The sequence below is a fragment of the Balaenoptera acutorostrata genome, chromosome 6 (genome assembly GCF_949987535.1).
Source record: "Balaenoptera acutorostrata chromosome 6, mBalAcu1.1, whole genome shotgun sequence".
Taxonomy (NCBI): Eukaryota; Metazoa; Chordata; class Mammalia; order Artiodactyla; family Balaenopteridae; genus Balaenoptera; species Balaenoptera acutorostrata.
In genome coordinates, this window is record NC_080069.1 from 62391796 (window position 1) to 62417789 (window position 25994).

At 36.1% G+C, this 25994-nt stretch overlaps 1 protein-coding gene across 1 annotated transcript; it reads right to left on the reverse strand.

The window, feature by feature from the left end:
- Positions 1-7115: 7115 nt before the first annotated feature.
- TYRP1 (tyrosinase related protein 1) lies at positions 7116-24086 on the reverse strand. Its single transcript, XM_007176744.2, has 8 exons — positions 24025-24086; positions 23127-23592; positions 21394-21716; positions 18475-18679; positions 15159-15326; positions 12767-12946; positions 9338-9484; positions 7116-8484 (listed from the first exon to the last, which is right to left on the reverse strand). The coding sequence occupies exons 2-8, from the start codon at positions 23509-23511 to the stop codon at positions 8279-8281; spliced, it is 1614 nt and encodes a 537-aa protein (XP_007176806.2). The 5' UTR covers positions 23512-23592; positions 24025-24086; the 3' UTR covers positions 7116-8278.
- Between the last annotated feature and the right edge of the window lie 1908 nt (positions 24087-25994).

Here is a 25994-nt window from a genome sequence, read left to right on the forward strand (position 1 = left end):
TTTGCTGAAATGTATCATAGCCACATTTTGTTCTTTCTTGTACAAAATCCACTATGTCATCTGCAGATGAACATTCACAGTTGTAAATTTAGCTCATTTTTCAAAAGAAAAATCTTTCAAATGTATAAATAGTATGGACTGGCATAAACAATTATTTTGCCGTGCTCTTAGTTTTTCATTAACGTTAAGGTTTACGTTCTGGGACTATACTGCCACCTAGAGGAAATCAGTTTTAAATATCACTTATTTGCAGTGCTTTTTCCCAGTCCCTTGTAGATCAAGTTCCCACAGTTGTGGCTTACTTATAATGCTTTATTTTTTCCTTCTTTTCTAAGCAAACTTTGAATTTAGTTTCTATAGGAGTATCTCATAATAAAAATTATAGCACAACGTGAAAAAAAGAGAAGAAAATTAAGAAACTTCATCCATTAATGGAATAAGAATTTATATCAAGATTAAATTGTATCCTTGTCATTTATTAATGTGCTGTTGCAGATTCCATAGTTGCTCTATGAAGCTGGTAATTTGAAAATAATTTTAAAAATTCGAAGCAAATTTGTTTTTTTAAAAAGAGATGTATTATATAATGTATTTGGAAGAATAGTATTGGTGCAAAAACATGATATTATATGTATATGTCTAACAATTTAGGCCTCATTGTTCCATGTCTATGCATACATTAAAATTTTATTTATGCACTTTAAATCTAAATTGGGGAATGCATTCCCCCTTAATTTGGAAAACTAGATATACGTAGTCTGACTCATTTTTAAATATATGTTCTTTTAGGGCTTAAACAGAAACATCAGTCACTAAACAGGGTGTATTAAACGTATTGAGAAGAGTTTTATAGTCTTTCTGTGGTAAAGGGACATAAATACAACGTGAGTATGGGAGAGATCTATTTTGAGGTCGCCTCACAAAGCTGTGGAAGCACAAAGGAGGCAGACGGTGCAGCCACAAATGAGGCTACTGAAAGGAAATGTTGCCAAACCCAGGAACTCCCATAGCTATTTGCATAAGTGCTAGCAAAGTTCCTCAGCCGATCTGGTCCTGCACCCCAGACGCGGAAAAGCAGATGAGGCAGCAGATGACCGTTTATGTTGCCAGGGTGTGTGAACCAGCGAACATCCCCCACATTACTCACTAAGTAATGAGGAGGGGCTTTAGATATGTTCCACAATTCAGATGGGCCTGCCAGTTGGCCCCTGGGCTTCATTCTGTGTGATCCATACACAGCAGAGACACTCAGGAGGCAATGCAAATGAATCAACAGACAGCAGCGAGGTCCCAGCAGCAGCAGGCAAGGTACTGCCTATGCAACAGGGCGTGATGACAGATAATTAGCTGTGACATGCCCCTCGATGGCAGTGGGATGAGAGCATTCAGTTGGAAACCAGTGTGCAACGTGGCTTCATGAACCACGAGATTTAACTTTGGAGCATGAATTCTTTTTGGCCAAACTAGTTTTTAAGGAGGTTGTTGGGAAGAGTTAAGTTTTCAAGATTCTAGGAATGAAAGATAGAATTTATTAAGCACCTACTGCATTCCAGGCATTGGGAGATGTACTTACCATATAAAGGCATTTTTAATGTTCTAAAAATTTCTGTTTTGAAAGAACTGCCTTTCTGTTACCGATAAGAAAACTGAGGCATAGAGAAGTAATGCAACTTGCTCAATGACACATTGCTAATAAATAGAATAGACATGAGGCCAAACTAGGGCTGTCTGGGTTTAGAGTTGTCCCATAATTTGCCTATTTCAATCAGATGTTGAGTACTTTTTTAAAAAGGAATTTAATAGAAGGTCCCCCCTTTTTCTACTCTTTGGGTTTACTCAACTTGAGTTAAATAAGTTTTTCTTATGTATTTGACATTTTTATATCATTGCTATTTGTTTATTTCTTCTTTAAAGTATTAAATTGGTTATTTAAAAAAATTACCGTAAAAGACTCTATTGGAACAATTGGAACAATTTCATATGGACTGTATATTAGAAAATAATATTGTAACCATGTTAAATTTCCTGAATTTGACAATTGGATTGTGTAAGAGGATGCCATTCTTCTTAGGGGACACACAGAAATAGGGATAAAAAGTCACAATATCTGCTACTTACTTTCAATCTTGTTCAGGAAAAATATTAATCATGATATGTACACAGGTAATGTGAAAATAGAGTGACAAAGGAAATGTGCAAAATGCTGACAATTGGTAAATTTAGGAGACTGTATGCAGGACTTTGTTGTATTCTTGCATCTATTGTCTAGGTTGGATGTTTTTCAAAGTAAGTTAAAATGGATTGATATTCTCTTTAGCCTTCTATTAGGCCAGTTTTTCTTTGACAGCTTTGGGTGTGCATTTGCAAAGTTAGCCATGACTTTCATTATGTGTAGTCTCAGGGACTGAGTAGAGCTGATTCCCACAGCTGACTAGCCCTTTCACCCTTGTCACAAATTATCAGTGTCTTTGGTGCTGGCGGAATCATCTATTGTATGTGAAACCCATCTGGGTGATCTGCCCTCACTCTTCATTTTGTGGCCTGGAAGGGCCTGATGATAAGTGATCGGGACGAAGGAGGATAATGTATACAAGAGAGGTCTAGTCAATAAGAAGACACATTTTTGTCATTATTATTCAGTTGGGAACTTCAGCCGTGTGGAGATTATTAATCTCACAGGCCATTTTTCTACCAAAATGAAAAACTGCATTTCTTCTGCCTTCAAGGATCACATGAACATTTTTTTAAACCAGAAGAGGAAGAGCAGATGTCTTCACTGTTCATTTCAGTTGGAGACATTTGATGTTCATAATCAACATTTTGAAATGTGTTCAAAGCTGCCATCTTGTGGTCAGAGTCTGTTCAACTTTTAGCAGATATATTAATAAAAGGCTGACTAAATCCAAAGACTAGAAGGAAAGAACATTGCAGAAATACATTTTACAACATGTCAGAAGGTCTATTTTGAAGCCTACATAAAAAAATACAAGAGTGTATTTCTACGTGTAATTTACTTAATCTAACTGATTGATGACCAGTCTTACTCATTTCTATTTGCGAGCCACGACAGATTTTATTCATTGTTCTTTCTTTCCTTCTTCCCCAAATCAAAAGTCTAAAGTTTCCTATTTCATAGGAGGAAAAATTAAGAATAAACTTCTGCTTAGTGACATAAATTTTGAAATCAATCATTCTTTACTGAGATTTCAAAAAAAGTCACTCTTTTCTTTAAAACTTCCTTTCAGAAAGTCAAGGTTCATGAACAACTACAAATGTCCTCTGCTCCAATCTTCCCCACATAGAATTCACACTTCAGGTTAATTCTTTTGATTTTGCCTCTTTATTTCTAAACAGAAACAGTATATTTACTACCTTTAAAAGAAATTTAGAGGTAGCATGTTTTAACATTCTACTGAGGATAATGGGGATTCAGCTTTTATCATAGACCTGTTCAGTTTACTTTTCCAGCAATTTTCTCATCCTCTAGGTTTCAGCTTAATTTTCAATTCTTTAGCTGATTTTCTTTAATCACCTATCTATCAATTAGATGCCACCCTCCACCACCAGATTGTTGTTTTTTTTTTAAGAAAAGCACACTGTGTGTTTCTTTCATTCTGCTATAATTATTACATATCTTGATTGTTTGCTTGTTTATTGTTGTGGCAGTACTCCCAGCTGCCACAATTCCAGATTCTTTCTTTCTTATCCCTTACGATTAGGATTCCGATTTTATTCAGGATAGTAACCAGCCAAACAACGAACCACCACCAACCAAAAAGTCCCTCAATTTTTTATACTCTCCTGCCATGTGATAAACTTCTAATGCAATATAGGCAGAATTTGGGAGGATATCCATTTCCAAATAAAAAGAAAATTTCTATGTGGGATAGATATAAAGTCTAGAGATGTGGCAGCCATTTTATAGCACTGACAGTATAAATAAAAAGGTAAAAACCACACACTAAAGGTGGTGGAGAAAAGTTATAAAGAGCCTGTACCCTTGAAGGCATCACTGTGCTGTTTTACTTACCTTGGGCTCTGCCTTTCAGACTTCCTAGTTTGTGAGAAAATAATGCATTCCTAATACAGTGCATTGGCTTTGCCATTCTCTTTCATCTCTTTTCATTCTCTTTCAAGCTCTGTGAGGCCACGAGCACTATGAACCTTGTTTATACTTGTGGCCTTAGATCAGGTTTTCTTAACCTCAGCACTATTGACATTTTGGGCTGGATTATTTTTTGATTTGGAGGGCTGTTTTGTGCATTGTTGGATGTTTAGTAGCACCCCTGGCCTGTACCCACTAGATGCCAGTAGAATCCCTCACCCCCAGATGTCTCCTGGGGGTAAATTGCTCTCCAACTGAGAAGCGTTGTCTTAGATGATGGGTTCAGTGCCCAGGAGATAGTGACCAATAGATATTGGCTGTATTAGCAAGATGATTAATTAATTGGATGTGAGGATTGAGAGAAATGGTAGAATTCAAGGGTGACTTCCAAGTTTCTCTCTTGGGCTAGGAATTGTATCATTGTATCACTTAAAAGAGGGAGAGGCATGTTCCAGTTTGCCAATGTTTCTCTTAAACCCTGATCTTTAAGTCAAATAAATACTCCAGATGTGACTCAGACACCACAGATTTCTGTTCCTGTGTTAGTGACGCCTAATACCTTAGCACTTCCATAGTATTTCTTTCCTCTTTATCAATCACATAGCATTCCTACCCCCACTTTATTTGTTGCATTGCACTATTGCCTTATACTGACCTTGAAATTCACTAAAATCTCCTGCTAGCTTCTGTCTTGTTCTACCCTTTAAGTTTTCAATTGTGCTTTCAAAGTGCGAGATGTTGCATTTTTCCTTTTACATTTCAGCTCTTTCATATCAAGCTCTGTTCTTGGTTTGTTAACATATTAAAATTTTTTTTTCTTTTTTCTATTTCATATTAGCTCTCTGTGCCCAGCTTGATCTTCCATTGATTGGTTGCTTGTGTAATGATTTTGACTAGGAAATGGCAAAGAACAAAATACATGATGTTACTGGGTCTTCATGGACTGAGCGCAGAACAAGTGTCTCATAACCAATCTTGGAACAGTTATTTTAACAGACAAATCTTCTTTCTCCCTGCATCCAATTTTAAAGATTACATGGAGCTGTAAGTGGGCACCATCTCTGAAATCTGCTTATAGGAAAGAAGACAGGATATAACTTCAGAGGGATACAAAAGTAATAGCTTTTCATTCTGGATTATATAGGAAGGTCCAATCAGGCATTTTTTACTCACTCTGTTTAGACTGTAAAGCTCAGCTCAGTTTGTGGTATTGGCATGCAATGTGTGCTTATGCAACAGGAAAGAGTGGGTTTAAGTGGTATGCAATGTGCTTTCCAGTGAGTACATAATAATTTCATTTACTATGTTTTATAAGAGGGCTGGAGGACTGAGAACAGTGAAAAATCTCCAAGATTGCAGAAGAGTATTATTTACAATGAATAATGTAGCATATTATAGGGGGAGTAATGGTTACCTGATCAAGATAAGCCTTAAGATCTTACAGAGCTGTAAAGTAAATAGAAAGAAGTCCTTGAGTAAAAGAAAAATAAAGCAGCACATTTAGGGAGAAATTATCAAAGCTATATTTATAAGGTAATGGGTGTAGCTCTCAGAGTTAGGATTTCTTAGAATTAATGCTCATGTTTTGGGACAGGCTCTCCTCGTCTCTCCCATGAACTATTTGATATTAACTAGTCTCTCAGCTTGTACTCTGACCATTCCAAATCATTCTTTTTTTAAAAAATTAATTAATTAATTAATTAATTAATTAATTTTTAAAAAATTTATGGTTGTGTTGGGTCTTCGTTTCTGTGCGAGGGCTTTCTCTAGTTGCGGCGAGCGGGGGCCACTCTTCATCGCGGTGCGCGGGCCTCTCACTATCGCGGCCTCTCTTGTTGCGGAGCACAGGCTCCAGACGCGCAGGCTCAGCAGTTGTGGCTTTTCACGGGCCCAGTTGCTCCGCGGCATGTGGGATCTTCCCAGACCAGGGCTCGAACCTGTGTCCCCTGCATTGGCAGGCAGATTCTCAACCACTGCGCCACCAGGGAAACCCCCAAATCATTCTTAATCGTCATTATTTAGAAATATTACCTCCACTGTTATTTTTCTCAGACATACTTTGTGACTGTCTCATGTTCTATTTGACTGTTCAAATAGAATGAATTCCAAATTTCTGAGGATTGCACATAGGACACTGATTTTATTCCCAATTTATACTTCTTCTCCCCTCCATGAAAACTGTGCTCTAACCACACTGACCTGCTTTATATTTTTGAATGTTCCATGCTCTTTCAAACTTCTGTGACTTTGCTCATGCTGTCACTTCTGCATGGAATCTCATTCTCTACTCTTATATTTGGTAAATTCATTGGTATTCCTTAAGGCCCAAGTCAAATGTCAACTTAATTTTATGTTCCTGACTTTCCCCTCCCCAAATCCATAGTGTGTGCTTGATACATGTTTATGAAATGAGTACTTAGTAAATCTCCAAAAATATGAAGTGAGGAGCTCAGTTTCATTGATGTTTATATAAAAATAAACCTTGCATTATACAATAATTTATCTGAAAAGCTTTGAGTACATAAGATTTTAATAAATCAAAATGTATTCGAGACAACCAACTGAGTAATGCTCTTTGAAAGTTAAAACAATATTATTGTTATATACATTCTCTTTCACTAACACATTTTGTCTGTTTATCTTGTGTACATAGCCTGAAGATTGCTTAATAGCAGGAAACCCAGTAACCAATCAGGTGTATATAACTTTAATCTTGTTTCTGTTTATTGAGTTGGGAATATGAAACTACCCATTTTCTATAAGTGTATAATTATTACTGATATTATTTCTTTTTAACCAATTTTCATTAAAATGTTTGTTCATATAACCAGCCTATAAGAGTTCTTCATTGGGAATATTGTTTCTGTAATACAAGATCAAAAAGAGGAAAAATATTTTGTTAAAAGATAGGAAGAAATTAAAGAATGACATTCTCGCAGAATTGTACAGAAAAGGGGGACTGATGAAATAATATTTTAATATTTTATTTTGAAAATATATAAAAGGCTGATAAATGACAAGAAAATGGTATTTGAATTAAACACCATGAACTGATGCTATTTGTAGAGCACTATGACGTATATTCTCTACATTTATGCCTTCCTTGTGTACCTCTAAGAAACTAGAAGAGGAAGTGGGAGGTGAAATGCATGGATGGGTAGTTCTTTTTTCAGTGAATTGAGAGGTAGGAGAACACAGTTGCAAGCATAGGCACTATTAACAGTCTTTTAAACAAAGTAAAGCTTTTACCTCTCCAAAGTGTGACAGAGATTGTGATTTTGTTGTGGCCTTGAACCTTAAACTAAATAATACAGGCTGATGCTCAAAGGGGAAGATCAGTTTGAAAAAGTTAATTGGGATCCAATTTATAATGTCACATAATTAATTTAAACTACAAATGTAGCTTCCTTTATATCTGTTGGCCAGTGTCAATGAATGGAAATGTGTTTACATCTTGACATGGTAGAAATGCCTACTCTTTTTTTTTTTTTTAATTTTTTATTGAAGTGTAGTTGATTTACAATGTTGTGTTAGTTTCTGGTGTACAGCAAAGTGGTTCCGTTATACATATATATACATATTCTTTTCCATATGGTTTATTATAGGATATTGAATATAGTTCCCTGTGCTATACAGTAGGACCTTGTTGTTTATCTATTTTATATATAGTAGTTTGTATCTGCTAATCACAACTCCTTCTTTATACCTCCCCGACCCCCTTTCCCAGCTGGTAACTGAAAGTTTGTTTTCTATGTCTGTGAGTCTGTTTCTGCTTCCTAAATAAGTTCATTTGCGTCCTACTCATGTATTTTAATCAGGGGTTTACTATCAATCATGATTTTTCTTTACAATATGAACAAAGTATAACAACTTATTTATATTGTCATATAGTTGACCTTCAAAACATGCCCCAAATCTTCATACTATCTGCTTAAATACCATAGAATGGGTGCAACCTACCATTATAAATAGAACTGAAAAATAGAAAACATTGAAAATATTGTGACTTTCCCCAGTTCTGGAAAATAGTATCTGGTGCTTTTAATTCCAGCATATGCATGCACAAGGACGGAAGTAACAGAATGAAAGGAAATACAGTTAGTAACTCAACCTATTATTTTTCAACCATATGGTTTTGTGATACTTATGCATAAGAGAATATACCACTTGTAATTAGACCACAGACTGATTAGGATTCTGGATTTTTTCATATTCTTCAACATACTGTTGATACTGATCAGTAAGAAGAGGCTGATTTGCTTCATCCATGTTTCTTCTGGCACGAATCAGACAAGAAGCACCCACAAAAATGACTGCAACCAGTAATAAAGCAGCCACTACCGCTATGGTAACAATCTCAGAAATACTAAAATTCTGACCTATTTGAAAAAGAAAATGAGAGCAAAAAATAAATAGTAAAATAGTTGCCACCCAAAATTGGATACCCTAATAGAGGCACTGTTCCAGGCACTTTACAAAGTCCTCATATTTAATTTTTATTGGCTACATAGCCTATTATAGCAGCTGGCATCTCCAAAGCACTTTCTAATTTCTCATAGTGAGCCCTACTGGGATAGTTATTATATCCATTCTAAAGGAAATGATGGCTCAGAGTTTGAGTCACTTGCCCAAGGTCATTTGGTTAGTATGCAGTACAGCTGGTTTTGGAGCCCAGGTCTTTCAGGATCCAAATCCTGTGCTCTTCTACTGTACCCCATTGCCTTTGTTAAGAAAGGGATTTAAAATTAAATCAGAAAGTTTTGAATTTCAAAACCTCAGACAAAACAGCTCAGAATATCTCACTCCATCTCTTTTTTTTTTTAGGCTAAATAAACGGAAGCAACATTATGTAGTAGAAAAATAAGGGCATATTACACAGGGCTAAGCTCAAGACTCATTCTCTATGCTCACTAGAAAGGTGATCTTTGACAGTTACTCTCTCTAAGCCTCGTCTTCCTTCTTTGTAAAATGAGGATTTTAATACCTGCCTCAAAGCGTTGTAAAGATTAAATGAAATAGTGTGGTATGTAATCAGCTCAATACCAGGTCAGAGTGGGCTCTCAACAAATGTTAAATTCAGTCTCTTTATCCACAAATAAAAATTCAAATGAAAGCTTCTAAATCCAAGTGGAAAACTGTGGATTACTTTATCTCAGAAAAATGTGATTACTTTAAGGGTGACAAATTTGCTTTCAGAAATTTCCACAGTAAAAATACATTTTCAGTACTCACTTGACCATTGAACTTCATAAGTGTATCCCAGGTTGTCTGGAGCAGTAACAAACATTTCTATGTTGGTAATTGGAGGCCAAAATGGTACCATATTGTATTGTCTGTTATGTCCAATAGGGGCATTTTCCAAAGGAAATACGGATATATCTAAAATATGTCAAAGACACCTTGTTAATAGACAAACTCAAGCTAATATTAATACATTATTATTATGTTCTGAAGGTGACCCAAAGTATTCAAGGGTAACATTAAAAATTCTTTCATATTTTACACTGAGTAAAGACATAAAAATGTTTCACTACAGCAGAACAGGAAATTGCATAAAACAGAGCTCAAATGCTTTGAGTACAGCACTAACGTGTCATCCAATAGAAAAAGAAAGTTTAAAAGTAAGGAAGTTTTAGTCTTTTCTTATCTATGATGATCATTAGTTGTTTTACTTTTATATTACAGAAACTAATTTGAATAAAATTCATTAAACTTACTTTTCAAAGCTAAAGAAAAGATTGGACCTGTAATTTGCTGTAGTATCATCTATTATTTAAATTTGAGAGACACTGTAGCTAATGGAGGTTTGTCCTTGACTATGACTATTTCTGTTTAGGATTTTTCATTTTTCTGTTTAATTAGAGAAATAAATATTAACTTATTCCCTGGGTTTTACTCTGTTAGCAAAAAGCACTTAACACTTTGAATCAAGGTCCTAGAATCCTATTTGTTTCCTGCCACCTTTCATCTTTCTACTTAAATAAAAATCATAGGCATTTATATTATTAGTCAGTTTCTGTTATCAGAGATAAAAGGAGTGATATACTCTTTGTGGCAAAAGATCATTCCTTTTTGTTGTTGTTTATATTTATACTGGTACAATTAAATGCCAAATGGAATGTCACAAAACCAGAGTTGGAAGTGGGTTTGGGTAGGACATTAGTGGGAATACATTTAAAAGAGCTGGAATATGTGAGAAGGCTAGTGAAATATTAGGTTTTCTGTTCGCAAGAAGTATATTACCTGGGCAGTCACTGTGATCCTGTGAAGCCCAGGAAAGTATTTTAGCATCGACTCTGAAGAAAAATTGATCATAGAAATGGCAGGTAGTGTTTATATTTTTGTAACTTTAAATTTAGTTACTTTAAAATCTAGTGATTTGAAAGGTACTATGAATTAATGCTAATTAAATATTTATCCATTGAAATCTATTGAGCTCCTGCTAGTACCGGGCGCTGATCTAGGCACATGGGGTATATAGCATTAAACAAAAGACAAAGTTCCTGGCCTCAAGGCACTCATAGTAATTATTTGTTAAAGTTAGATGTTAAAGCTAATAACTTAGATCATTTTGTAAACATCCCACTTCATCTTTACTGAATTGGCCTCAACCCAGTTCAGTTACAGCTGCATAAAAAAGTTACGTCCATTCAAATAAGTGGAGGAAAAGAAGAATAAGAAGAAAAATAACAATAGCAATTGGATTGCAATGTTGCTTCCCTGTGTCAGACCCTTCAATGGCTCCCCTTCTCTCTTAGAGTTAAACCCAATGTCTTTAAGGATCTGCCCCCTGTTTTCCCTCTGACCTTGTCATCTCCCTCCGTTTTCTCCCCACTCCAGCCACGGTGGCTCCTTTGTTCCTTTGTCTTGGGAGCATTTTTCCCCATATATTTACGAAGTGCTCCCCATCCCCTTTCCTGATTTTACTTGTCTACAAAGACTTTCCCCCATCTAACATACTCTATATTTATTTACATATGCTTATTGTCAGTTTATACATTGCTGTCTAGTTTCCAGAAGTGTATGTTTAACAAAAGTTTGTTTTGTTCATTCCTAAACCTATGAATTCCAGTTATTTGTTACTGAAATAAAGTAATATAACAAAACACATGTAAATCGATAATTATGATTGTAAAAAGAGGAGGATGTTGTTTTTATAATAAATAAATGGAATGCTTTGGAAAGATTTACTAAGAATGAGTGGCTGCAACGTTGCTATAGAATTAGGAACGAGCAACTATGATTTTTAAGGGTTAGGGGAGCATTATGAAAATTTAGAATAATACTGTACTCAGATTGCATCACAAGGGTTGTTAATTTCTTGTTTCACTTTAAAGAAACAGACACTGTAAATTATAGATAATTCATTATGGTTGTATGTATGTATATAAATACACATGAAAAATCAGATGGAACTCCAATCGGTGAATTCATAGAAGATTGATAAGTGAATAAATATTTATATTTAAGCTATTTATTTCTTAAATTGTTTTCAGATGAAACAAACTATTTTGACCAACTCATCAATTAATGGTCCAAATCAGGTTAGATTAGAGGTTTCTATTGTATTCTCTCTCTCTCTCTCTCACACACACACACATACACACACACACACACACACACACACGTGTACACACACACACAGCACGGAAGTAAGAGATGGCTGAATGAATAAATGAATCAGTAGATAGTTAATCTCCAATATTACGTTTATGTGCATGACGAAGTAAAGGCACATAAGACAAAACTTAGAACACTTTTAAAATGTGAAAATTTGATGTTTTAACCAGTAAAAGCACATTCATTGTTTGCATAGTAATACAACCCTCTCAGCTGAGTGAAGAGAAAGTAGCCTTTAAATAATATTTTAAAGAATGCATTACAATGAACTTAAAAGAGATTTTCTACAGTGTGATATAAAAACTAACATTAACTTTTCAAGTTGAATACAATTTCCATTTGTGAGAGGCCGTAAAGTAATAAAAATCAGAACTCTGGATTATGAGTATAATTTTTCTGTCTTTTGGGGTGTCAAAGAAGAGCTCTTTAAGGTTTTTGCATTCATATTAAAAAACAGGACTTCCCTGGTGGTGCAGTGGTTGAGAGTCTGCCTGCCAATGCGAGGGACGCGGGTTCGAGCCCTGGTCTGGGAAGATCCCACATGCCGCGGAGCAGCTGGGCCCGTGAGCCACAGTTACTGAGCCTGCGCGTCTGGAGCCTGTGCTCCGCAACAAGAGAGACCGTGATAGTGAAAGGCCCGCGCACCGCGATGAAGAGTGGCCCCCGCTTGCCACAACTGGAGAAAGCCCTCGCACAGAAACGAAGACCCAACACAGCCATAAATAAAAATAAATAAAAATAAAAAAAACAAACAAACAAAAAACATGGTAGTCATCTTTACATGGTCAGAAGGAGAAGGGTCTACCTTTTTAGTCCTAGTGAATGTTAATAAGTATCATCTTACAATTACTATTCTGAGAGACTTCTCATCTGCCTTTTCAAAGTGGTTTAGAATATTTGGAAACGGCTAGATATTAGAGCTATTTTATCCTATTGTTAAGTGTAGTTTAAATGGGCCACATGCTTAGCCTAAAGTGGTAACTATGCCATCTGAACCATCTCCTTTGCTGAGACTGCAAAAAGCATATGAAAGAGTCTTACCAGCATTATATCTCCTCAGCCATTCATCAAAGACTGCATCAGTGAAAGTATGTAGGAGGACAAAAATAGGATCATTGGGAGATAAATGAGTTTGCCCCCCGGTTCCATTCAGGAATAGATGAGCCAAATTGTGAAGGCTTCGCACAGTAGGGTCATACCTTCCTGTGGGATCACTGTAACCTAGATATAAAAAGAAGGATGAGAATAGTAAAAACCATTACACATATCTAACTTTTCAAGTCCAAAGCAGTGATTATATTGGGAAACAATTTTTCCTAAGCTTGTCAGGCCAATTTTTACCTTAGTGTAATAGCACTGCTTCTCTGTACCTATGGTTGGTGACATGTGTTTGCTGTACCGAGAGCTAGGTTAGTTTGAAGCTAGTGGCATGACATTCTAAATGTAGCCTCTAGGTTAAAAATAATGACCTTCAAAGGATACCAGTCAAAATATATAGAACACTCTATTTTGACAAGGCTAATATTGGTCTACATGGAAATAAGGATAGTGGAAAGCTCTAGCTTCTACAAAAACTGCTGATACAGTTGGGAGAACACCACTCTGATTGTCCTGGAACTTAAATTGCCAGATGTTACTTTAGTCTCCTACCTTATTCCTTTTGAATGACTGTCAGCATGTTTATTTTGAAAATTATTTTTGTGGAGAACTTACAATTTCTCAGAGCTTTCTTACCATCTCTGTGCTAGTTTTAAGTATCTGAATAGACTGCTGTCAAAACATTTATAGAACTTTTGAGAATGATCTGTATTCTATATATATATCTTCTCCAAATACATTTCCATATTATATATATTTCACATGTGGATCATATATATATTCCCATTTTATATATAATCCACATATTATATATCTATTATATATAATAGATACATTTCCCATATTATATATAATATATATATTTCCCATATATACTCCCATATATATATTGTTCATGAATACATATTAGAGAGAAGACAAGGATAGATCACAAACAAAAATAGAGGGTCTCTGATGTGGGATGGAGTTACAAGTGTGTGTAGTTAGCTTGAAGGACCAGAGCGGGGAGATCAGGGAAAGGCTGTATATTATAAAACAAAATTAGAATTTGAAATACATTAACTCAGTTGTATAATTATAGTTATTCATTTACTCATTTTTTATATGTTTATTCCATTATTTTTTGACTCATAAAACATTTAAAGATTGTCTATAATGTACACAGCAGGTGGTTAAGCACTAATCTTTTCACGCATTCTGTCAGGAAATCAGTACAATTTGTCTTTTGATTGGGCATCAATAAGATACAATCTGCAAATTCTTTATGAAATCACTACTTATAGTCTTAGTTTATAAATACCAGCCTAGTCAAAATATGGTTATTATTTATTGAGTCATCTCCAAGTCAGTGTATCATATGCAGTTATGAAAATTAACACAAAGATAGGAAAGAATGGCATATAATTTTGATGATAAAAGGGGAGATAATTGAAAATAATTATCAGATCTATACATCAGGTATCTCAGATCATGGGAAAGAGAGATCTATTCTCTTTTTTTTGGTTGGGGGGAGGGTGGTCTAACATGTGCAATGCTGTATTTAAGGTAAAATTTGACAATAACAAGTTTATAATAAAGTTAGATGTGATTCTATTCTTTTAAAACTTTAAATATGTATCATGAGTAATTTAGAGGTATCAAAATTTATTTTATAAAGTAAATTATTTTATAAAATAATTATAAATGAAATATAATTTATTTTAGAGGACTTAGAAAACTTGGATTTGAATCTGTGCTCTGTTACTAACTAGCTGGATATCTTTGGAAATTAATTTCACTTATTTGGACCTCAGTTTCTCAGCTTTAAAATACTTTGAATTAAGCAAGGAAAACCAAATTAAATATCTCTAGATGCAAGTTCGAATTTTTATAGATCTTAAAAAAAAGTTGCAGGATGATACCTAAATAAAACATGTGTCCAACCCAGGCTTTAGTAGATGGCAACTTATGTTCAGGATTTTTTATTATATTAAAAAAAAAAATTAATAATCTCTCCAAGTCTTGAATATTATTTGCCTATACTAGAATTTGATATAGTTATACACATATTGGCCAGCTACCTAACAGAAATTTGAGTTTAATACCTTTTAGGTATTTTAACAGAATCATTTCCAAGTGCTTCTCCTATGATAAAAGGTTTCAGGGTCTCACACTTTTCTTTAAGAAAGTTCTTTTTTTGAGCAGAGAATTGTGATTATATCATAATAGGCAGCCCTATTCACATAAACTTACAGGATCCATATGGCATTCAAAGGTTTTTTCAAAGAGATTTGAATTTGAATAGTTTTCCCTGTGACAACTAGGTCAATTCAGAGCACCGATTTTGTTTACTTGCCTTCCACTGTGTTTCGGAAACTGTTTGTAGAAGTGGAATAAAAAGGAGGTGTGTCAAATAAACCAACTTCCAAGCACTGAGTGACATCCTGTGGTTCAGGAAGACGTTGCACCATTGGTCTAGCCACATTTCCAGCTGGATTTCTCCTAATTGGCCTACCCTCAGTGCCTGGGGAAAAGATGGGAAACGGTGAACATGTATAGAACATTTAGAGATCTTAGCTTTGCTTTTCAAATTTGTATACATAGCATGAACACTGAAAGACAGGGTTTCCTTGGTAGAAGAGAAATTTTTTTTTAAAATTAATTAATTAATTTATTTATTTTTGGGTGTGTTGGGTCTTCGTTTCTGTGCGAGGGCTTTCTCTAGTTGCGGCAAGTGGGGGCCACTCTTCATCGCGGTGCGCGGGCCTCTCACTATCGCGGCCTCTCTTGTTGCGGAGCACAGGCTCCAGACGCGCAGGCTCAGTAGTTGTGGCTCACGGGCCCAGCTGCTCCGCGGCATGTGGGATCTTCCCAGACCAGGGCTCGAACCCGTGTCCCCTGCAGTGGCAGGCAGATTCTCAACCACTGCGCCACCAGGGAAGCTCCCGAGAAAATTTTTAAAGTGCATATTTAGTGGCATTAAAGTGAGAAAATAAGTTATCATGTCCAACTTCTGTGAATAGGGAAAATATGTGATACACAAAATCACCTGAAGAAAAAGATGATCATAATAACAGATAGAGGTCCTTGTATTTGTTAAATCAATATATGCTGTTTTCAAGAGAACACATTAAAATGAAAATTCCATGGAAAATTAAATCCTGCCCACATAATCTCATAAACCAAAACTCTACACTGAAATCCATATTTCATACACATATGAAATTTTGTACTTGAATGCTCTTTCAAGCCTTCAGAGAAATAAAGTTAAAACAACCTTAAATCTCTTTGGGAAGCGGTCTGTATTTCAATCAACACATATTTTTGAGCAATTAATGTGAAAAATAATTGAAACATTTTAAGGTCAGTGAGATAAACAGGTAAACAAAGAGCTGCTATACTAGGGATAATATGTACCCCTAGAGATACAGAGATGCCTTTGGGGAGACAGGGAGGGAGAGAAAGAGAAATAAGGAAGGGAGGGAAGGCGGGGGTGGGAAGAGGGGGAGAGCGTAAGTGAGAGAATCAATTCTTCCCAATTGGGTGGCTTCAGGAAGCCTTCATTAGGTAGAGAGATTTGCAAAGAACCCTGAAGGACTGAGGAGAATTGCCAGAGGTGAAATAAGACAGATTTTACAAGTCAAACATTTTAAGCAGAGGTAATAATAAAAGATGATAAGCTTTCTTCTATGCATGATATAAGCCCCATCGGAGCACAAACTCTTTTCTTGATCACCAATGTGTCCTCCAGTCTTGATCCAGCACTGGCATATAATTAAAGCTAAATAGTTGTTTGGTGTATGTTGATTTATGAAAAGATCAGGTTGATTGTACAAGAGGGCCTGTTAGGTGAACAGCTTGCCTAGGGTATGTGGCAATGTAAGGGAGTAGTGGATGGCCGGAAGGATAGGAAGCTAGACAAGAACTGTTTTATTTGTTAGGCCAGTGAAAGAAAAAAGGAAAATAACATTTTATTGAACACATATTAATGTGTCTGATATGGTACCAAATACTTTAATAAGATATCTTATTTAATCCTCATGGTAATTCTTGCCTCTCTCTACTTTTCTTCTTGGATGAAATTATCCATTCCTGTGGTTTCACTGATCATCTTTTACAGGACACCCATACCTGTACAGCTTTAGATCAAACCTTCCTTAGAGATTGCATGCTTATGTCCTCATATGCTTTCTGGACAGTATCTTTGCAGTATTCCATAAATGCACCAAATTCGGTATACTGAAAGAGTTAATTATTGACACCTAACATTCTTCCAGCCACTAAAATATCACCTTTAATTCATCGTATGAAAAACATGCTCTTTTTTTACTATACTTCTCAAATTTGCTTTCTACTTCAGACACTCTGAACTTTTCATTCATTCCTGCATGGAAATCCCACAGGACTCCAATCCAGAGGATGTTAATAGGTGCAATGGCAGAAGTTGTCCATGTGCAAACAAATTAAAAAAAAATCACAGTCAGAGAGGGATGAATGGTTTGGTATCTAAAGACGTACTGATCGATCCTCAATTTTATCTCATTCAGCATGCCAAACAAAGCTTTATTGTAATTTTTAAACTTCTACAGAATAAAATTTCATATACATTTAATTCTCTTATTCCTATATGTGGCTAAATAATCTTCTAATGGTGAAAAAACTACTTAATTTCTTTGCTCTATTTAAAATATTCTCTATTTAAGTTTACAAAGTAATTTAATATTTGGTGCCTAAAGGAATATGTGCAGAATAAATGTTATTAGTATAATAATAAAATAAAAAATAAATTCCAATAATCCTAGTTTTTATATGGAAGAACAAAAGTTCGAAATAGCCAGACGTGCCTGAAGAAGAAAAATAAGATGGGATAAAAAGACTGATAATTAAGACCTTGTGTTAGCAGCAAGAGAGATGGTAAAAATAGGATCTAAGGAAGAGAACAGAAAGCTTCACAGGAACTGATCCACATAGGACAGAAACGTGACCTGTGGCAGAGGTGGCATTCAGACCACTGGAGAAAGGATGCTAGGAAAACTGATTAATCATTCTCTTTTTGTATTCACTTTGCGAGAGCTGGAAAGAGCTAGTTGGCAGACATCTTCTGTACAGTATCTTTCTCTTATTAAAGGCATCCTCCATGTCACCTTTTGGTTTTTTAACCTTCTGACCAGATTAACATAATAGTAAAAATAATATAATAACATAAAATAATAGTAATAATCATTATACAATAATAATAATAATAATTATTATTGTATGTATTTTTTACTCCCAGGGCACTTCCAACTCTTTCTGCATATTTCAGATTTCCTAGGGAAACATTTTCTGTGAAATTCTGACACAAGACACATGACTACTAAGCAGTGCTGAGCTTACTAAGAGGATTAATTAATACAAAATAGACATTTCCAAAATAAGAAAATGAGTAATGCACTGACCAAGTTGTTCAAGGAAAGCAATGGAAAAATGTATACGCACTTTCATTTTCCCCTGGAGCACCTCAGATTGCCTTGACTGTCCTAGGTACTTAGTGAATATTTGTACATCAACTCTCCATGATAAAAGTGGATTTTAGTCTGAAGTTCTTAGTAGAATGAAGGGCCTTCAGGCAGCACATTTAATCACTTTACCTAATAGGCAATTCTGAATCCTAGTTGTCATTTGGAACTTACTGTTACAAAGGGTTCCCAGGGTATCATAATCTTCCAAGGATTCGCAGACCACTCGCCATTGAGAAAAGATGGAGTTCGGGCTTATAAGATTGGAATCAAAGTTGCTTCTTGATCCCATCAAGTCATCGGTGCAAATGTCACAGGTGTTCTTCCCGGTGGCAAAATTCCAGTAAGGAAGGGAGAAAGAAGGATCCTGCAACATTTCCTAGATCACAGAAACTCTGTTAGCATTCTCTGCTTTTGTTTAAAATTCTCCCTTTGCTTGGTTTACTCCCTGGCAGTCTGTTTCTATTAGTTCTCTTCAGCCACTTAGGAACCAGTTAGTGTCTGAAGGGCTAGAGGACTTAAATACCTTATTTAACAAAGCCTCAAATTTACTACAAGAAGTCACTTGGACACTAGAGGGAATGAAACTCAACTTGTTATACAGAAGTTTCTGCAAATGCTTTGGGGAGGTGTTTTCCTTTTCTTTTTTAGGCAAGTAGTTACATTTCTGTTGGTTATACTAAAAATTATCAGTAATCACTTCTCCTCTTTGATATTTCCACTTCCTTCCATTTTCCTATCTGTAATTCAAGCATGACTAACTCCTGGTCTGGCTCCGGATTCAGCCTTGAGATATATTATGTGAAGCAGTGCTTTTTATTTTGTTTCTGTTTTTTTAATTTAACCGGAACGACTTCAGGCATTTAGATTCTGGTTTGCCCACAGACTACGGAGGCTCTTGCACACTTGCCTTATCCGCCCAGGCACTGAAGGTGTTTTACTTAGACACCCCTGCTTCAGAATCTAAACTATGAAGACTCAGGCTTCTGCCAGAAGCTAATACAGACAGGAAATGCTAAACTGAAGCAGACTATTTCTCTGTGCACACTGTTATTTAGACCGGAGACCTAGTTTCCATTTAGAGCTGATCTCAACAATTTAAAAAATGCTGGACTCAAGATCACATGCTTAGTTTACTGGGTTCCTTTAAACATGTATTTATTGTACCTGTTATTTCTCATTCCTTTAAGCCTTTATGGAGCTATATTTAGAGTGTGGGATGTAAATGTAGGGATTGCCATGGTTTTATCTCACAAGTATTTAGTACATATGTACTTTTTTACTTTTAAACCCTTTCTAGGAAGCATTTCCTTGTCCTCGGGGTATTTTAGAGGGTCAGAACTTTCCAAGGTATTCCCCAGTTATTGATCTCCAGAGCTTTAGAGTCCTTATTTAGAAGCCATTGTTCTGGTTCACAAAAATTAGTGACAGCTTCTAAGGGATCATTAAGAGTCAGTTTGTGGTTCAACAACTGGCATTTGGGAGCTGGAGCATATTCATGTGGCATTTCAACTGTGCATTACATTTAGATTGTAATTTGTTGGATCCCTTGTGCTGTTGGGTTTTAAAAATGTAAGTCATAGGGGTTGAAGTTTACGCAGGCAAAAATTGAAGCTATTAGATACTTTCCACCTGCCCTTTCATTTTGGTGTACCTGTGGGAAAATGACTTGAAAGCAAGAAGATCTGGAGTCGATTACCAACGACAGATTTATCTACTCATAATCTAAAAAATGCCTTGAAATCAGAGCTATAAACTATGAAGTTCAGAGTATCAGATGAATTCATTTAATCACTCTCAAATTGCATATGGATGGACTACTTACATGTGAATATTTTGTTCTGTATTTTAGTGCATTAAATCTCTCCCTTCTAACCATTTATTTTCTTGGATAATGCTGGGCACAAGCATACTGTGAATCAATATGTGAATCTGCCCTCGGATATTTTTAAATTAATTTTTAGATTTTAATTTGTGGGGAGGGATTCATTGCTGTTATTTCACCTAGAAAACAGGTTCAGTTTGTGGATTTCCTAATTGAGATCTAAGAATTTTAAAGGGGTTAGGGGTTAGGTTGGGGTTAGCAGATGTAAGCTGTTAATATACAGAATTGATAAACAACAAGGTCCTACTGTATAGCACAGAGAACTATATTCCATATCCTATGATAAACCATCGTAGAACAGAATATAAAAAAAGAATGTATAGATATGTATAACTGAATCACTTTGCTGTACAGCAGAAATTAACACAACTTTGTAAATCAACTGTACGTAAATAACAAAAAATTTTTCTAAAAACTTCATTTAAAAATAACAATACTTTTCTTAAAGTATAGAGCAGTTAGTAAAATAAACAATACGAAAGTATTTATGTTAACAGATACTTTAATGTGGCTTTAGCTTATCTGATTAAAAATAAGCAGGAAATAACTGTGTTCTGAGCTTCACTTTATGCCAAAAAAGTCAATGCCTTTTAAATTAAAATGATGTCTGACCTATGGGATGTTGTTAGTAGGTGTCTTCTATAAGCCTCAAAGTGGTAGGGGGCATGGAAAAAATGGAGTTCAATTAAAATATGACAATATAAATGAAAAGTAATTTTTTTCATAATTTAAACCCCGTATCATATCAGAACGAATCATCAACTTATAAAGTGCGCTATACATTTGGGACTTGGAAGACTGAGAAGTTATACACACCTGCCTCATCCAAACCAAGAGGAGGTATTGGTGTACATTTGAAAAGGGAGACATAGCAAGTGAGAGTCCTTCATTGCAAACTATATGAGGGTTATTTTTTCAATGACAGAGCTGTAGAATATGTCCAGTGCTTTAATTCACACCTACAGATGTCTCAGTTGGCTTCCTCATCATTGATATGACTTTCTTTTCACTTCACAAAGGGTAAAGATTAATTAATAAGGAAGTAATTAGCATAGGGAGAAGCTTAACAGAATGCCAAAGGCAGATTAATAATGTGAAACCGCTTTGTCATCGCCTGTTTTGATCATTCAGAACACAGTGAATCAACAACTTAGAAACAAGTCACCTCCTCTGTAAAGGATACGAACATGGCCGTGCCTCATGCATACCTGCATGTCCCTCTCCAGCTGCAGCAGGTGGTACCTATGCCACGTGAGAAACGCTGGTCCCTCATGAGAGAAATCCACTTCACCAAAGCTTTCCTGTCCTGCCCCGAGAAAAGTCTTTTTGACTGAGTAGTAGTGCGTCCAAACAAAGTAGTTGTAAATGGAAATGTTCTCAAATTGTGGTGTGTTGCCATCTGGCCCCAATATTTCTTCTGATCTCCTGGTGGCAATGACAAACTGAGGGTGAATGGTGTGCTTTGCCATATCCAGGGCCCGGACAAAGCGCTTCTTTTCTTCTGTACTTAAGTCCAGTAGGTTTCTCCTGACTTTAGGGATACAAAATTCAAACGTGAAAACATCTGCAGTGTGGGCATGGGTAGACAATGCGCATAATCATCTTGTAACACCACGTTCCATTTACCCATGAATGATCATTTGCATGTGTGCTCACATCATTTTATAATTTTAAAAATACCCCTTGCTAAAATCCCTTCTTCAGGCCTGCTTTTTCTCTCTCTCTCTTCCCCTCCCTCTCTTTCTCTCTCCAACTTATTCTAGGATTCCTATGAGCTTTCCTTAATCTTACCATGGACTTTATGATTCTATGATCCTGTTGTATTGATTTCTGCTCACTATTGGCATACTTCTTGGAATTTTCTACCTTTTTAATATCATAAATTTTGCAAAAACACGGTATGTGGTATAGTATAGTGGTTAAGACCAGAGCCTAATTCTATGACTGCACACATTTCTCTAAGCATCAGTTTTTCATCTGTAAAGTGTGTGTAAAAATATCCGCTTTATAAAGTTGTAAAGACTAAGAGGACACACATAAAAAGCACTTAGACCAGAGCCTGGCTCAGAATAAAGACTCACCCACAGACATAGAGAACAGACTTATGGCTACCAAAGGGAAAGGGGGGAGGGATAAATTAGGAGTTTGGGATTAACATATACATACTACTATATATAAAATAGATAGCAAACAAAGATGTACTCTGTAGCACAGGGAACTATACTCAATATTTTGTGATAACCCATAGGGGAAAAAAATCTGAAAAAATAGATATATATGTATAGCTGAATCACTTTGCTGTACCCACAACATTGTAAATCGGCTATACTTCAATTAAAAAAAAAAAAGGCTCAGTAAACGTCCCCTGAAACTCTTGGTCCCATGTTTGGCACAAAGAAAACAATCCAGTATTGCCGGCTGTTACTATTTAAAGCTTTCTCATTTATTGTTATTTAGGCTGCAGGCCAGGCTCATCCTATAAAATGGCTGAACTTGAGCATCAGAGCAGGAAATATCCTGTGGTCAGCAAGGGTAGTGGAAGAAGCTCATCGATTAGAGCTGGACACATCTCAGTGTGAATTCCAGATTTACCATGTACCAGCTACATGGACTTGACCTTTCGGGACCTGACAATTAACATAACTATCTTGCAAAGTTACTGAAAGGTCCAGTCATAAACACCTAGCACAGTTCCTAGTGTAAAGGAGTTGCTCAACAAATCTTTTGAAAGGAAATGTTATTAGTCAGAAGACTTGAGCTTCAACTTCAACTCCTTAAATCAAATACCTTTCTCAGCCTCTCTAAGCCTGTTTCCTCAGCTGTGAAAAGTAAGTCTTGAGCTTTATGATTTCTAGGAGTTCTGAAAGTTCAACTGGTTCAGGATTCTGTTAAGTGGGTTGAGTTCCGTGCAGAGCTGTGCATCCATTCACACCCCACTTACCTATGAGAACCCTCTGGTCACAGGCAGCTCCTCTCCATCCAGGACGGCAGGTTCCACAGTTGTATCCTGAGAAATTGCCAATGCAGTGGCATGTCCTGTTGAAGAAGCGCGTGGGCCAGCCCTCTCGGTCATCTCTGCCATCGTGTGGGTACTGGGGGCCGTGGGGTCGGGAGTCAGCTGTCACCACCTCACACCTGCCTCTTCCTGATGAGGAACCGCAGCGGTCAGTCCCAGGCCCAGACAGTGGGAACAGGTCTGGGCAACACACGCCATTTCTCAAAGCCTCGATGGTGACACACTGTCTTGGGAATTGAGCCCAGGCCTGCTGGAAAAAAAGCAGGGCCACGAAGGTATAGCCCAGAGAGAGGAGTTTGGGAGCTTTCATTCTGCTTGAAGCAAGAATGCAGTACAGGCTCCGGTTTTCAGCCCTTTGTGTAGAGAACGAGGCACATAGATAAAAATCAAGCTGAAAAGGAAAAAGCAAGATGGAATTATGCAAGTTTTTTTGTACTGTTATAAATGGCATGAGCCCCTTCCCAACCCACCTTCAAAATGCTTTTCATATCTGTAAAATGACATTTCAAAAACTAATCAAAATAGTAATTTACCTTTAAAAATCTGACATGTATAATACCTACATAATTAAATCCCCTGTCCTAGTCATTTAATTTTCTTCATTTTAAATTTCTATTTATATAAAAAAATACATATCCTGGATGTCATTTATCAAAAACACTCATTAACGGGTCACCATCGTTAATTACATTTATCGGTGGAGCTGAAAGAAGAATTGGGGGCAGATTTCTAGCAAGTTAATTTCCAGGATTTAAAGTCCCCTTTATCCTAATGGAGTTTTGGCGGGAATCCACCCACTCCCCACAGAGTTTCTCTCCAGTACCTTGAACTCCTGAGGGGATTCTCTGCTGAGCCTCTCTTCGAACTGAGTGTTTTATATTTGCTTGTCCCCTGATGTCAGAGCTGTTAATTGCTTGTGGGTTTCTGCCTGGTAACTCATCCCAAATCTGTTCACCCAGACTGGGAGGGGCTGGTCCTCTTTTCCACCGTTTACTAATCTCTTTTCACTTCAGTGAATTTTTCTGCCCTTTAAGTGTTTGGTTAGCACATGATTGCCTTCCCACTGATTTCCTTGTGATGTTTAAAGTTTTAAGAAAAGGTCAGAGCAACGAATTTGGAGTACAACAAGTCAGAGAAACTAGAGAGCTTTTGTTTTCATTGCAGAGAATTTTATTTTTTTTCTTTGAAAATATATCTTTAGAGGATAAGTGAGATTACTTACCTTTTCTTAGTGATAAAGGGCTAGGCTAGTGCTTGCACCTGATGGTAGCTTTTGATTGTGTTCCGTCTTGAAAACAGATGCTGCCGTTCTCAAAATTTCCAGAGAGAATAATTGTAGTAGAAAAGGCATCAGATACAATTATACCAACTCACATGACATTGGCTATCAAGGTGCCTGCTGGTATTGACAGTTGGGTACTCCAGCTCCCTTACCTCCATTGGGGTGGTGTTCATCTCTGTGGCAAAGGATCTCAGGGTCCCTGTTATGTCTACTGTTTAGAAAATGACCACTAAATAGCTTATTCTTTCCTACCTCCTCTGCAAGCAGTCTTAAGTTAACGGCTCTAAGGGTAATAGATTCATGTATTTCAAAAGGAATTTTCCTCTGGAGTTGAGACTCATACATATGAAATCAATTTTCAAAGCTAATCTTTAGTTTGGAGTACATAATTGCTGTGCAAAAGTGATCAGAATTTGTGATCAGGGTTAGCTGTCCTATTTGACTCTCAGCCATAAAATTGTCCAGAAACCTATATAAAGGACTTCGGTATACAGTTGCAAATAAAAAGCCAACCAAGGCTATGTCTACAAATTAAGATAAAAAGAATAAGAAGAATTTCCTGTACACGGCCCCTTGTCCAGGCCATCAACATGATTTATTACAACCATATCAAGCCATGGTTATGAAGATTTGTGTCTATAAATCTAGTGTTATTCTTTTTAAATTTATTTTTATATTTTGGTCTGTTGTGTATAAAACAATCTACTAATGTGAATACATATTAGGATATTTCCTAAAATGTTTTAAGAAACATAGCAATCCTGGTTATGATCTATCCCGTGCATAGAGGCCAAAAGTCCCTTTTTCTTTTTTGCCTTGCATCTCTAGAATCTCTAGAATTTGTTTGCCTTGGTACTAGAATCACAAAAATGCTATCGTCATTACTATTTAAGTAAGCTTCAGTGACCAGCCTGTTTTCCCCCACCAATACTATGTATTCAAGTTGTTGTATGTAACAGTATTCTATTGTATTTTTTTAATGTCAGTTTGATATATCATTGTAAGAATATACTCATTATATATATATATCCATTCTCCTGTAAGTGAACATTTGGGTTATTTTCCAGGATTTTTAATTTAATTTTTTGTCTTACAAACAATACTGCTATAAAGAGGCTTATAAGTGTTTCTTTTTAAACATATATAAGAATTTCTTGTGGCAAATACCTAGGAAATGGATTGCTAGTCATAGGATTTGTGAATATTTATAAGTTAGTTTTAAATTGTTTTCCAAGGTGGTTGTATCAATTTATATTCCCACCAGTAGTGTTTAAGATTTCTTACTGGTTCACAAACTTGCTAACACTTGGTAATAATAGACTTAATTAACACATATAGAGATAGATATTTCATTCATGTTAATAACTAATATGTTTTAATACTGTTCTTGTGCTTTTATCCCTTCTGTTTCTTTTATTGTAAATTTTTTTCATGCGTATTGCCCATTTTTTTAATTAGGTTTTTTGTCTTTTTGCTATATAGGACTTCTTTATGTATTCTGTCTTCTAATC